The sequence below is a fragment of the Gorilla gorilla genome, chromosome 2, assembly GCF_029281585.2.
Source record: "Gorilla gorilla gorilla isolate KB3781 chromosome 2, NHGRI_mGorGor1-v2.1_pri, whole genome shotgun sequence".
NCBI lineage: Eukaryota > Metazoa > Chordata > Mammalia > Primates > Hominidae > Gorilla > Gorilla gorilla.
In genome coordinates, this window is record NC_086017.1 from 66735218 (window position 1) to 66749102 (window position 13885).

At 39.3% G+C, this 13885-nt stretch overlaps 1 protein-coding gene across 8 annotated transcripts in view; it reads right to left on the reverse strand.

Annotated features, from left to right (window-relative positions):
* Window positions 1-13885, reverse strand: part of ARHGEF3 (Rho guanine nucleotide exchange factor 3) — a 349977-nt gene that overhangs the window by 141928 nt on the left and 194164 nt on the right. For all 8 annotated transcript variants that reach the window (XM_019024441.3, XM_055383168.2, XM_055383170.2 and 5 more), the window contains one exon: window positions 13498-13560. In XM_019024441.3, the coding sequence (XP_018879986.1) occupies window positions 13498-13560 (63 nt within the window). The remainder of the gene's footprint in view (window positions 1-13497; window positions 13561-13885) is intronic.

Genomic DNA, 13885 nt, shown 5'->3' on the forward strand with positions numbered 1-13885 from the left:
CAAGAGTGCAACCCCCACTTGTCTGCAGATGAATGAGTCTTAAGTTTAGCTTCTTTCAGTGGCCCATGTATGACGTATGGCAGAGCTCAGTAAATGCCAGTTGATTGAATTAGTGGATGCACTGAGTGAATGCACTAAAGAATGAACAAATTAACTCATTAATTCTAAAATAATACATATTTTCTTCAATGGAATTTATATAGAGCTGACCAGCAAAATCGTCCCTTTCCTCTGCCAAATAAAGACAAAGAAGCTCTTTAGATTTATTGATTTTAGTGCTGAGTAGAGGATTCCAGTTTTGGAAATTGATATTTTGAGGTACGCGAGGAGTTCAAAAAAAAAAAAAGTTCCATTTACAGTATTATAAGGGGAAAAGGTCAGTCTGTTGGGAATAAACCCATTCAGGTTTCCCTGCAGGATTGCTAAGGAGTTAATCCAAACCTGGCATTGTGACCACTGAAGATAAGCCCGTGATTTCGTTTCAAATGTTTCACCTTCAATACCAGTCATGAATGTTATGCTTATAGAGAAACCACCTGCTCATACTGAGTCAGCTCTCTCCGTAAAATGATCAGCACATCGCAGGGTAAGTTAAACAGCAGGGTAGAGGAAGACACACAAACCACGAGAATTCTCCTGGTCACTTCATTCTTTTAACATTTCTCTGAAGTTACCCAAGAATTTCAGTGTCCGTCAAGTAATGTAAAATTCTATGCATGGTAAGATCAAGGGCAAAAGTCAACATATCTCCTTCTCTTCACAGAGAACAGGTATCAGACACAATTGAGAAAAGTAAGAAAAACAGACAAACAGCTTCTGCAATTGAAACCAGGAATATATAACCAGATCAAAGATGAGGCTTGATATAATTACGTAAGTCATTTAGGGGTAAACTCAATTAGCTGGGCATGGAAGCCCAGATGAAACTTCCTAACCAGTATTATTTACATAACTTTCAGGTGGACAGACCCAGGCTCCAGCCTAGAAAAAAAATCAGAAACAAAAGTATTACTTTCTAGTGACTTCTTACAGCAAAAATCTCAGTCAAAATAGTATTAGTGATAAACTGAATACATTTTAAGGCAGTTGAAAGGTAAAACTTGTCAATATAACATTCTTTAAATTCACAACTACAATTTATACATATATATATTTTAAATTATGCATGACATAGAAGGAATATACTTCTGGATATATAAGTTTAAGAGTTACAAACACTGTTATTTAAATGAAGTGTACCTTACTACTTGCTCTGGGGTGTAGAGATAGTCATTGTTTGTTATTGGGAAGTATTGGACACAACAAAAATGTTTCTCAGTGGAGAACTGCATTAAAAATAAACTATACCCATCTGTTTTATGCAATAATAAGCAGCAGTTTAAAAGAATAAGATATAGCTTACACTAAATTAATGGATAAACAAACTGTGGTACATCTATACAATAAAATATTTTTCAGTGATAAAAAAGTAGTGAATTACCAAGTCATAAAAAGACATGGAAAAACCATAAATGCATATTACTAAGTGAAAGAAGTCAATCTGAAAAGGCTATATACTGTATCCTTCCAACTATATGGCATTCTGAAAAAGGCAAAAGTATGGAGAGAGTAAAGAGATCAGTGATTGCCAGAGGTTAGTGAGGAAGGGGAGATGAATAGGTGGAACAGAGGATTTTCAGGGCAGTGAAAGCATTCTGTATGAAACCATAATGGTGGATATGTGTGATTACACTTTTGTACAAACCCATGGAATGTACAAAACCACAAGGAACTCTAATGTAAACTATAAACTTTGGTTGAAAGACAATGTGTCAATGGAGGTTCATCAATTGTGAAAAATGTGCCACTCTGATGGAAATTGTTGATAATGGGGGAGACTATGTATACATCGACTTGGGGGCATATGGGAATGCTCTGTACTTTCTGCCTAATTTTGCTATGAATCTAAAACTGCTCTAAAAAAAAAAGTAAAGTCTACCCTATATAGAAGAAAAACTTAAAGACAAGGCATTCCTCCTTTTGCTTTCGGAGGATGCCCTATTCTGTAACTGAATAGCTTTCAATATACTATCTCTTCTCACAGCAATAAATAAATAAATAAAATCTATTTAAAAGGGAAAAAAGCAAGTTGAAAATTAAAATAAAAACAATGACAACATGTCCTTAAAAAGCCATCACAAACTAATTTTTACATATCTATTTATCTATCTATCTAACTCTATCTAAATATCTGGAAGGAGACAGTAAACTGATTATTACACCTAAGGAAGTAAGTGGGACTGGGGCATGGTGGAGCCACTGTTAGCTCTATCTCTGCTGTTTGATTTTTAAATGATGAGAATGTATACAGTGTTACTTGTATAATTAAAAATAAAACTGTTTTTCTCTTTAAAATATTCACTTTATATTTTATGCTAAAGAATTTGACAGTAAATGAAACATATGACATTTTACCCCTAAACACTTCCATATTCATCTCTAAAAAACAAAATATTTTTCTATCCCCAAATTATTTTTTCAACAGTAGAAGCAGAAAAGATTTTCTACTAAAATACTGAGGTGGCTCAAGTTATCTGTTTCAAAAAGCAATGTGTAGATGGGCAGATGAAGCATTAAAAAACTAAAAACTAAAAACAAAAACAAAAAACAAAGGTTAAAAAAAGCAATGTGAAGGACCAGTAAGCTAAGCTGTTCTCAAGGAAAAATCTAAACACCAAGTGCTGAGAACTGACTTCATGACTATTACATGGTCTTCCTAAAAACAACTTTTATATAATGTTTTACATTCTTACCTTTACTAACACTAATAATCTCATATACCAACAGGTCAAAATCTATTATTCTTATATTTTTTGCAGTCATTTGTATTACAAATGTAATACAATAGAAAAGCTTATCATAACAGATTGAGTGTCTTAAGCAGGGATTCATAATCTAGAATTCTCAGACCCTCAAGAGTTCACTGAATAAAATTCAGGGCATCTTCAAGCTTAGATGGAAAAATGAGATACATCTTTATTTTCACCAATGATTGAAATTTAGTATTTCTTTCCAGTATGAATGGAGGCTACAAATCACAGAAGTGTTCTCAGATCTGTGACTGTCAACACAGAAATCACTATATTTTCAAATGACAGTGTAGTTGGTGTAGGTATTTCAAAATATCATTTATTCTTATTCTTATCATATCACTGAAGGTGTATTAGTTATTAGACTTGTTGCCAGATGTTACTTAATGCATTAAGAAGCACATGCTCTAACCACAAATTTGTTTTTAAATATTTTTATAACTATATTTCAACATAACTGGTTTGCTGTAACCTTGTGAATTTTGCTTTGGGCACATATAAACAGTCTTTGTGGGGAAAGGGGTGTTCATAGGTTTTGCAAAATACCAAAGCTCAGGAATCCTTACAACTTAATCTCCTCATCCCCACAATTCCATTCTCCCAATCTAAGGACTATCCACAATACACTGTATGCTCTTCCATACTTCTTTCTTTATATAGATAAATGTATATAAACATATAGGAGCATAACATATATAGCATGTGTTCTGTAACTGCATTTTACACTTATATTCTGAATGCATTTACAAGTCTATATAATTTGGATATTCATGCTGTTTCCAGTTTTAGCTATCATAAACAATGCTGTAATAAAAATCCTTATATACCTCTTTTCATATACTTTTTTTTTTTTTTGAGATGGAGTCTTGCTGTGTTGCCAGGCTGGAGTGCAGTGGCACGATCTTGGCTCACTGTGACCTCCCACTCCCTGGTTCAAGCGACTCTCCTGCCTCAGCCTCCTGAGTATCTGGGATTGCAGGCATGCACCCCCAAGCCCAGCTAATTTTTGTATTTTTAGTAAAGATAGAGTTTCACCATGCTGGCCAGGCTGGTCTCGAACTCCTGACCTTGTAGTCCACCCGCCTCAGCCTCCTAATGTGTTGGGATTATAGGCGTAAGCCACTGTGCCTGGCCTCATATACTGCTTTTTAAAATTACATGATCAATTCTATTTATGGAATACTTGTATTAATAACAAAGACCCTTGAACTTAACAATAAAGTTGATTTTGTATAATAAAATCAATAGCAACAATAGTTATTTTTTTGTGCTCACGATAGGCCAGGTACTAAGTACTTTACATAAATTAACTTTTTATTTTATTATTTGTTTGTTTTTAAATGAAGACAGGATGTTGCTCTGACACCTAGGCTGGAGTGCAGTGGCCTGATCTTAGCTCACTGCAATCTCTGCCTCCTGGGCTCAGGTGATCCTCCCACCTCAGCCTCCCATGTAGCTAGGTGCATGCCACCACACTCAGCTAAGTTTTAAATTTATTATTTTTTTAAAACCTCAAACAAGTTTTACTTTTGTGCTATGTGTTTTTTTTTAACTTTTAAGTTCAGGCTTATATGTCAGGTTTGTTGCATAGGTAAACATGTGTCATGGGGGTTTGTTGCAGAGATTATTTCATCACCCAAATATTAAGCCTAGTACCCATTAGTTGTTTTTCCTGATCCTCTCCCTCCTCCCTTCTCCCCCGCTCCACTCTCTGATAGGGCCCGAGTGTGTGTTGTTCCCCTCTATGTGTCCATGTGTTCTCATCATTTAGCTCCCACTTATAAGGGAGAACATATGGTATTTGGTTTTCTGTTCGTGCATTAGTTTGCTAAAGATAATGGCCCCATCCATGTCCCTGCAAAGGACATGATCTCATTCTTTTTTAATGGCTACATAAATTATTTTGTAGAGACGAGGTCTCACTATATTGCCCAGGCTGTTCTGGAACTCCTGGGCTCAAGCAATCCTCCAGCCTGAGCCTCCCAAAGTTTTGGGATTATAGGTGTGAGCCACCTCACCTGGCATGAATTAACTCATTTTTATCCTTACAACTTTAAGGCAGGGCATTGTTACGATTTCTGTTTTACAGGTGAGGAAACTGAGGTACAGAATGATGTTCACTCTCTAACCTCCTGAAGTTTGTAATTCTGGTGATAAATCCCAACAAACAGGTGTTCTGGGGCACAAGCACCTTCATTTAACAAGGGCCCCATCAAGGTCACTTTGAGGGGGAATGGGAAAAGGTGAATATGCTGACTTACACTTTGTTATATCATTCACATCTGAGAGTGTGTCCTGAAACTTCCTTGGAATTTCTTTGTCACTGTGCTTTTCAAGAAGTGTGTCAAAGATAAAAGATCACAGCAACTATTATCTACCACCTAATCTATTAGGCCAAAGGCAAGACGCAATATGTCTATGTGAACGCTCAAAGCACAAGTGAATTTGCCATCAGAGGCGGCAGCGTCAGAACAACCATTGGATAAAACATAGGGTATCTGCTACCTTAGCCCCAAACAATTTCACAGACAGCAAAAATAGACCATAAATCCAAAACAAACAAACAAAAAATGCCAACAGGTTAAATATAAGCATGTGTTAATGAAGACCCAATCTCAGCTAGAGGCCTGGTCTCCTCGGTGATAAGAGCATTATTAACCTCTCCCACATAATTCATCAAGGCCCCATGCTGGCCAGGGCGAGGCTAATCTCCCCAGTTAGCAAGTTCCAGAACAGACCAAGAGAAACAAAACCACAGAAATGGTATCTTTTTTAATTATCTGGACTCTGCTGAGCAGAGATAAAATAAATCTCACTGCTATTCCGTGCCTGGTTTAACATATCCTGGCAATGAAACACCATTTAGCTTAACTGAGACAGGAAAGCTTTTTTTCTCCCTCTTCTATATCAATGCTTGTGCTTTGGGCATGCACATGACAGGATAAATAACTGGAGTGCACAGTTAATGGAAATTTGGGGATGCCTGTCATAAACCTCAAAGCAACTTTGCCAATAAGACCAGCTAAAAGCACTAAACATCATCCAGCACTGAAAGCCAGGGAGCCAAAAGCTTTCTTCTCCTCTCCTGTCCTGGAGGTGGTGTGGGGAGGCTGTGGAATCGAACCATCCTGGGCTTAAATTTACATACTGTGACTTTGAACTAATTGTTTATCTCTCTGGCTCTCAGTTACCTCATCTGCAAAAAGGGTATGATATATTCCATTGTCACAGAACCGTACCACTGTGAGAATTTAATGAGGTATTTGGAAAGCACAGAGCATATGAATGCTTAATTCATATTAGTCTGCTATAGTATGCTATTTACTAATATAATAACTATAATTAGCACTGTGATTGGGAGGACAGGCCTGCGACTCAGATCCAAAAGCTATGGTATTTGCTAGCTGTAAGGCCTCAGGCAAGTTTACAACTTCTATCCACTCCGTTTGCCTCATCTCTAAAGGGGTAATATGAGGGTTAAATAATAAAATGTATAGTAGCACAGTGCCCATCACGTAGTAGCACTAAATCAACAGTAGCTGCTCTTGTTGCTATGTATCTAATGAGTCTCTCACAGCCATGCTGCATAAGGAAGGACTCTATAGCAATTTGGTCCCTTCCTCCCTGAAATTCTGATTAATATTAATCCCAGGAAAACCATGCTAGTAAGAATAATACTGAGCATCTCAGAAACACCCATGTAAGTAACTCAATCTGAGACTCATTCATTCATTCATTCACCCATCCTAGACATATTTATGGAGCATCTATGATGGACACTATGTATTTGCTTTGAGGGAATTCACAGGCTATTGGTGAACTTGCAAACAGATCACATCTATACCATATACTATAACAAAAATCAGGAACAGCCTTCTGTACCCGAGTGATTGAAATCCAAAAGACTTCCTGGCATCACACATCTGAGATAAATATGTTCATCTCATCTTCTGCTTTAAATTTTAAAAATTCTATCCCAACCCCCCTTTTTTTTGAAATGCTACTGACTTTTTTTTAACATTTATCTGTCCCTTTCTTTCAATTATTCATACAATAGAAGAAACTTCAAGCATACCTTCATTCAATGTTTATTCAGCACCTGCTATGGGCAAGGCCTTGTGCCAGGTGCTAGGGATGTAAAAAGAGTGGAACACAGCCCTCCCTGTGAAGGGCTCACAGCCTGCCTCTGAAGGTGAAATGGAAGCAGGCATCACAATGCTGGGTGATAAAGGCTAGGATGGCGACATAAGCTTGTGAGAGTGGGGTGGTGGTGGTGGTAGGGAATAGGTGGAGGGAGAGGTATAAAGGAATCCTGGGAAGTCTAGGAGCTTCTTAGAGGAGAGCTAGATATGAAGGGTAAGGGGGCATGAGCCAGGTGAAATGCAGGGAGAAGAAACAGCATGCATTCCACAAACGGGAGAATAGCATGTGCAGAGGCCCAGGGACAAGATGGAGCATGAGGAGTTTGAGAAATTGAAAGAAAACCAGCATGGTTGGCCTGCATGTGTAAAAGGTGGAAGGGAGTAGTTCAGGAGGTGGGCAGAGGCCAGACGGTGCAAGGCTTTGGAAGCACAGTCTGGGAACATGGAGGCAGGCATGACAAGATAAAATTTACACTCGGAAAGATGTCCCTGGCTGATGCATGGAGGGCAGACTACAAAGAGGTAGGGAGGCCAGTGAGGAGGCCACAGAGATGCTGAATACTGCTCGGCCTCAATGAGGGTCTTGCAGTCATGTTAGTGAGCTCCAGAAGAGCCTCCTCCACTGTTGGCAGACCATAGCTCAGCTCTTCCTCAACTTAGGAAGAGAGAGAAGGGGTGAGATTCAAACATTTGCCACGTGGATTTCTGTGTAGATTTCTCAAAGGGGACAGAAGAGTGGTTGTAACAACAATACATGGATCTCAAAAGCACTGAGAGCTGTGAGCACATTCTTCCCAAGTATTCCTTGCCAGGAGATTAAACAGGGCTCATCTTGATGGATGCAAATCAGCAAAAAAAAAAAAAAAAAAATTCAGGAAGAATGTGAACCCCAATCCTATCCCACCCCAAGTGATGGTCCAGCCATGTGCTCCCATGGGAAACCCCACCAGCATACAAAAGATGCCCCACCACCAGCTCCATCGCCACCAGCTCCATCCCCACCAGTCAAGAGAGGCGTGTGGGCCCTGTCAGGTGCTTTCCTAAAGGGTGGCAGGATGGGTGGAGGGGGGAAGTAAATGTCCCACCTCAAGTCACAGTCTTAGCAAGGGACTGGTCATGCAGTGGGAAGAGAGAAGGGCCAGGGAAAGCTGAAAACAATCTCCCATGCCTGTGAGATTCCACACAAGATACTCAACAGCTCTAAACTTCACTTCCACTTCACTGCCAGAAGCAGAGGATAAACCTATTCACAGATTGTAAAAATATTCATACTCTTTTAGCCAGGAATTTCATATCTCAAACTTTATCCAACTGATAAAAGAGATTACACAAACATGTTCCTGGATGCCCATCAGCATTACTTATAATAGCGAAAAGTTGGAACTTATCTAAATACCCAGTAAAGGGTCGGTGGAATAGATTTAAATGAACACATTTGATAAAGTACTCTATCGTTATTAAAAATAATATTCTTACAGAATATTTCATAATATGATGACACGTTCATAATATAGTAAGTGAAAAATTCATGAATAAATTAATTTGTACTATAATCCTTTTTTTTTTTTTTTTTTTTGAGATAGGGTCTTACTCTGTCACCCAGCCTGGAGTGCAGCAGCACAATCACAGCTCACTGCAGCAACCTCCCAGGCTCAATCGATCCTCCCAAGTAGCTTCAGCTTCTTCAGCTTCCCAAGTAGCAGCGACTACAGCCATGCATCACCATACCTGGCTAATTTTTTATTTTTTTTGTAGAAACAGGATCTCCCTGTGTTGCCCAGACTGGTCTCGAACTTCTGGGCTCAAGTGATCCTCTTGCCTCCGCCTCCCAAAGTGCTGGGATTATAGGCCCACTATGCCTGCCCGATCTCAATTTTTAAAAACTGTGTATGCTTATATAAATGGTAAAAGCTGGTTAAAAATATATATGCTCTTTAGGGATACATGTCCATAGCAAATTTATGGACATGCAAAGCAGAAATAAACATCAAACTCCGCAAAGCAAAGGTTTTGGCAAGGGTCTTTGGCATCACTGTTTAGGGCGTATTTCTTCAGTTGCATTGGTAGCTACATGGGGTTTTCTATTATCTTTATACCATTTGTATGTCTGAAATATTTCATAATGAAAAAAATTAAAGGTTTGTATATAATGACAGGAAGGAAATACATCAAAATGTAGCTATGGCTTTGAGGTGGGATTGTCAAACTATTGTTCACATTTTCCAGTTTTTCTAGAGAACGTATATTCCTTTTTATTTTTACATTACTTTATCATTGGAGGCTATTTTTATTTCCACCCAGAGCTCATTTGTTTTATGAGAAAGAATGTCTGGTGCTGAGCTGTGCTCTGCAGCAGGAGCTCTGGCACCAAGGGCCTTTCCTGTGGTGACATGAGCTACAGCGTCTCTCTCCCATTAGAATTTAAACTAGAAAAGTGCTGTGGGGGAGGCAAGCTCCCTGAAACCATCCTACTCATATCCTCTGACGTGAGGGGAGATTTGTAGGTGGCTGCTGGGAGCCTTCTCCACTCGGCAGATTGCTCTCAAAAGTGTACGTTGCTTTTTATTTTCCCTCAGAAATAGTTTGTGTTCTAACCCACCAGGAAGTTGGGGGCCCAGTCAGGGGATTGGGTGAGGCGGTGGGAAAAAATAGTGACCGATTATATCATCAACTAGCATTGACTCTCCAGTCAGAATTCATTTTCCACCAAGTGCTGGGAGTGGAGGGTCAGAAAACAATTATTTGGAGATACGTCACCCATCACCGAGCTTTAAGACCCTTCCAGTTTCCTCTGTAAGAGAAACTCTTAACAGGGGTCTTGGCTGGGATCCATAAATCCCCTGAAATCACACATCAATTTTGTAAAATTTCCTGTGCTATCAACAGATTCTGGAAAGAGTTAAGTGATGCATCCCCCCCAAACAATCGAGAATCCCTGTTCTGTAAGAATAACGTCAGTCATCCTGAAGGGTGTCTGAGTGATGATAACAAATAAACATTCTATAGGGCCATGGAATCAGGCTGCACAGTAACAGGTGAGTGGCCGGCAGGCAAGCAAAGTTTCATCTGTATTTATAGCCACTCTCCATCTTTCTCATTACCGCCTGAGTTCCACCTCCTGTCAGATCAGCGGTGGAGACTTTAGATTCTCATAGGAGCACACACCCTATTGTGAACTGCACATGCAAGGGATCTAGGTTTTGGCTCCTTGTGAGATTCTAATGCCTGATGATCCGTCACTATCGTTACCCCCAGATGGGACTGTGTAGTTGCAGGAAGGCAAGCTCAGGACTCCCACTGATTCTACATTATCATGAGTTGTGTAACTATTTCATTATGTATTACAATATAATAATAATAGAAATAAAGTACACAATAAATGTAAAGTGCTTGAATCATCCTGAAACCATCCCCTACCCCACCCGGTCAGTGGAAAACTGTCTTCCACAAAACCGGCCCCTGGTGTCAAAAAGGTTGGGGACCGCTGCTATAGGGAACTTACTTTTTAATCAAAGGGGGATATAGTCTGTGTTAATATTTCTCAACTTTAAGTCCCAGATACATTTCTTTAAAAGAGGTATACATTAGGCGAGTTCACTGTTTTGTTTTGTTTTTTAACCCATCAACAATATTTATCAAGAATCTACTGTGTATCTAGCATTGGGCTGGGACTCAATGAAAACTTGAATATGATCCCCAAAGACCTGTCCCCTCATCTAGCAATTTCTTGTTCAAAGCACACATCTGGCGAATGTCTTACAACTTATTAAATGGAATAAAAATTGAGAGTTACTCATATTACTTTCCCAAACCCTCGCATCCTCTGGTATGAGTCATTCATTGGGACCCACCTTTTTTTTTTTTTTTTTTTTTTAAAGATACTTTCCACTATACATAGAAACAGTCCAAAAACAACTCTTCAGTAATACTGCCAGTTAGCTCAGGGACAGTGACTCTATTAGATATCATCATTTAAATGCACAAAGATAAAGTTCCTTTGAGTAGCCCACAGAGGCCATTTACTTATTAGAGCAATTAATTTATTGGATTCAGATATTCATTTCACCATTGTTGCCTTTATGGCAAAACATCTTCTCCTGTGTGGCTCTATCTACCATTTAATTCCATTCAACTCATCTCTCCTGAGTGCCTACTGGGAGAAAGTTACTTAAATTTAGTCACACTCCCTCCATGGCCACATCTAGATCTGTCACACCCTCTGTCATCTCCATATAACTCTAATGGTCAGTGGAATCTGCAAAACAGCAGTTTTCATGTTCCTCTAACAGCTTCTAGAATTCTTCCAACTTCTGCAATTATTATAATACTATGTGGCAATAAATGGTGGAAACTCAGCCCTGTTTGCCAAGATTCAGGAAAAATGCCAGGTAAATCAGAAATGAGTCTGTCCAAAGCTGAGTCCCTAAGCATAGGGATCGGCCATGTTGGTGGTAATGGGGTAGATTTATCTTCTATACAAGTCTCTTTAATGTGACAAAACATAACACATAAGATGGTTAAGAAAAAAGGAAATATCATCCGTAGCTGCACAAGGAGAAAAGAAGCCAAGTTATCCACAGTCTTGTGACCTTGATCGGAAGTCAAGGCCATTGATGACAATCAAGACAAAAATCAAATCACAATTCATAATTGTAAATAGTCCTTTAATACAATGTTAGTGGTTCTTCGATAGAAAGCATCTAGAGACATGCTTTCCTGAAAAATGGATATCAATATATACTTGGGGAAAAACGTAAGACAAGGCATAATCTTAGAAGTGACCTGGATTGAAGTCTTGCCTGAGTCATTACACCTCCAGGGCTTCCACTTCTTTATTTGCAAAGTGAGGGGACTGGAATACATACATGGTGGCTAAGGGCTGTGTAAATTCTGACAGTCTTTAAATTCTGAAAATCTTTAAATTCTAAAAGTAAACTTCCATAAAATTAAAAAGATTCAAACACACAAAAAAATCTTGCTGCTGATAACAGAAATTCCATAGACTTCACTTGTCAATAATAAAATATTCAATGAGTAAAGTAAAACCCAAAGGAACATCATCTTTTTGTCCTGTTCACCATGGCAACTTAGTAAACTGGCCCAACTCCATCAATCTGAGGGTCTAAAGATTGGAACAAACAAACACCACATGGTAAAACAGACGCTCAAGTACATTAATTAGAGCCAGTTCAAGCTCGCTCCATCATGGCTGTTTGCATCACAGAAAACTCTGCAGTAATTAAAAATAGCTAAAAAAATTGTTCACATTGGTAAATAATGTTATCAGTTGAGTACCTAACAATCTATATCTAATGAGTTTCCTTTTCACAATGGTTTTAGAAGGGCTGATCCCAAACATTTTTTCTTTTTCTTTTTTAACAAAAGAAGAAACAGAGGTTCAGAGAAAGGAAGTGACTCGTCCAAGGTACACTGTTAATTATAGGTAGAGCCAGAACCATGACTCAGTTCTTTATTCCTAGCATGGAAGGCTTCTCATCTCGTAAGAGTAGCTTTCATGGTCTCCACAGAGGAGAGCGAGCACGGCCTAATGTTAGATGGATCCACAGAACACAGTGGTTAAACCCCAGGGATGTGCAGATGATGAACTGACAAGGGGAGCCCAGGGAGGGCCTGAATTCCTACTCCACCCCCCAGCCCCAGGATAATGAGGGCATCAGAGGCCAAGGTAGGCTTCCCAATTGCATCAGTGGGGAGACACGGTGGCCACACAAAGAAAGCTATGAAATTAAGTATTCAAGGACATGTTCTGAAACAAAGCCAAGGAAGCTTTTCCACCTTGATCATCACCAACAGTCAACTACCAAGACACTTGAGCATCTTCTACAAACTTCTGATTTAAAAAGAAAAAAAAAATGAGGCAAATATTTGGTGGGTGCCCAGTATGTACAGGCAATGTGTTTAATATTCTCACTTTTATTGTTTTATTTGACCCCCTCCCAAATTTTGTCAGGTTAAGTCTTTTCATTCCTATTTTCCAGATGAGGAAACTGGTAAGGAAAGGTGTCACACAGATGGTAAGTACAGAATCTTGATTCAAACTAAGATCTGCTGATCCAAAGCCACTCACTCCACTATGCTTCTGGAGTCTTATTCTGGCCTTTGGGCCATCCGGCTGCCTGAGCTGGGCCAAGCCATTAACTTTCCCCCAAAGGGGGACAAACATCTGTTCCATCTTCTGGAACCAGCCTCTAAAAGAGCACACTGGTATTTATCTAGATTCTACCCAGATGCACTGAGTTCATAATTTATTTTATGAGAGAAAAGACACAGGCAATAAACAACTTAGCTTGGAAGTTTAAGTTGGCCACACAGTTTTCTCCAGTGAAATAAAATGTTTTTCAGTTAAAAAAAATTTTCCCCAGGTCACAACTTCCATAGTCAGATCCTGGAAGCCCACTTCAAGCACACAGCATATTATTAACAAATAACCTTCGGAGAAGAGAGATGCTCTCGGCGCCAGTGGGGAAAGAAAGGACTATACTTACACTTATGTCGAGACTGCAAAGGCTAACAGCATCTTCATCTTGGGTGCTCTGTTTCCGTTTTCGCTGCAAAACAAACGAAAAAACAAAGTTCAAAGGTAAGTAGGGGTTATGGCTTTGATTAAGGCAAGAAAAAAAGCAATCAAATAGCACATGCAATCCTTATCATTTCTACCATGTTACCCAAAACCTTTAACCAAGCTATGTAAATGAACACTTCTTTTTTTTTTTTTTTTTTTTTTTTGAGACAGAGTCTCACTCTGTCACCCAGGCTGGGGTGCGGTGCAGTGGTCTGATCTTGGCTCACTGCAACCTCTGCCTCCTGGGTTCAAGCGATTCTCCTGCCTCAGCCTCCTGAGTAGCTGGGATTATAGGCACATGCCACCACGCC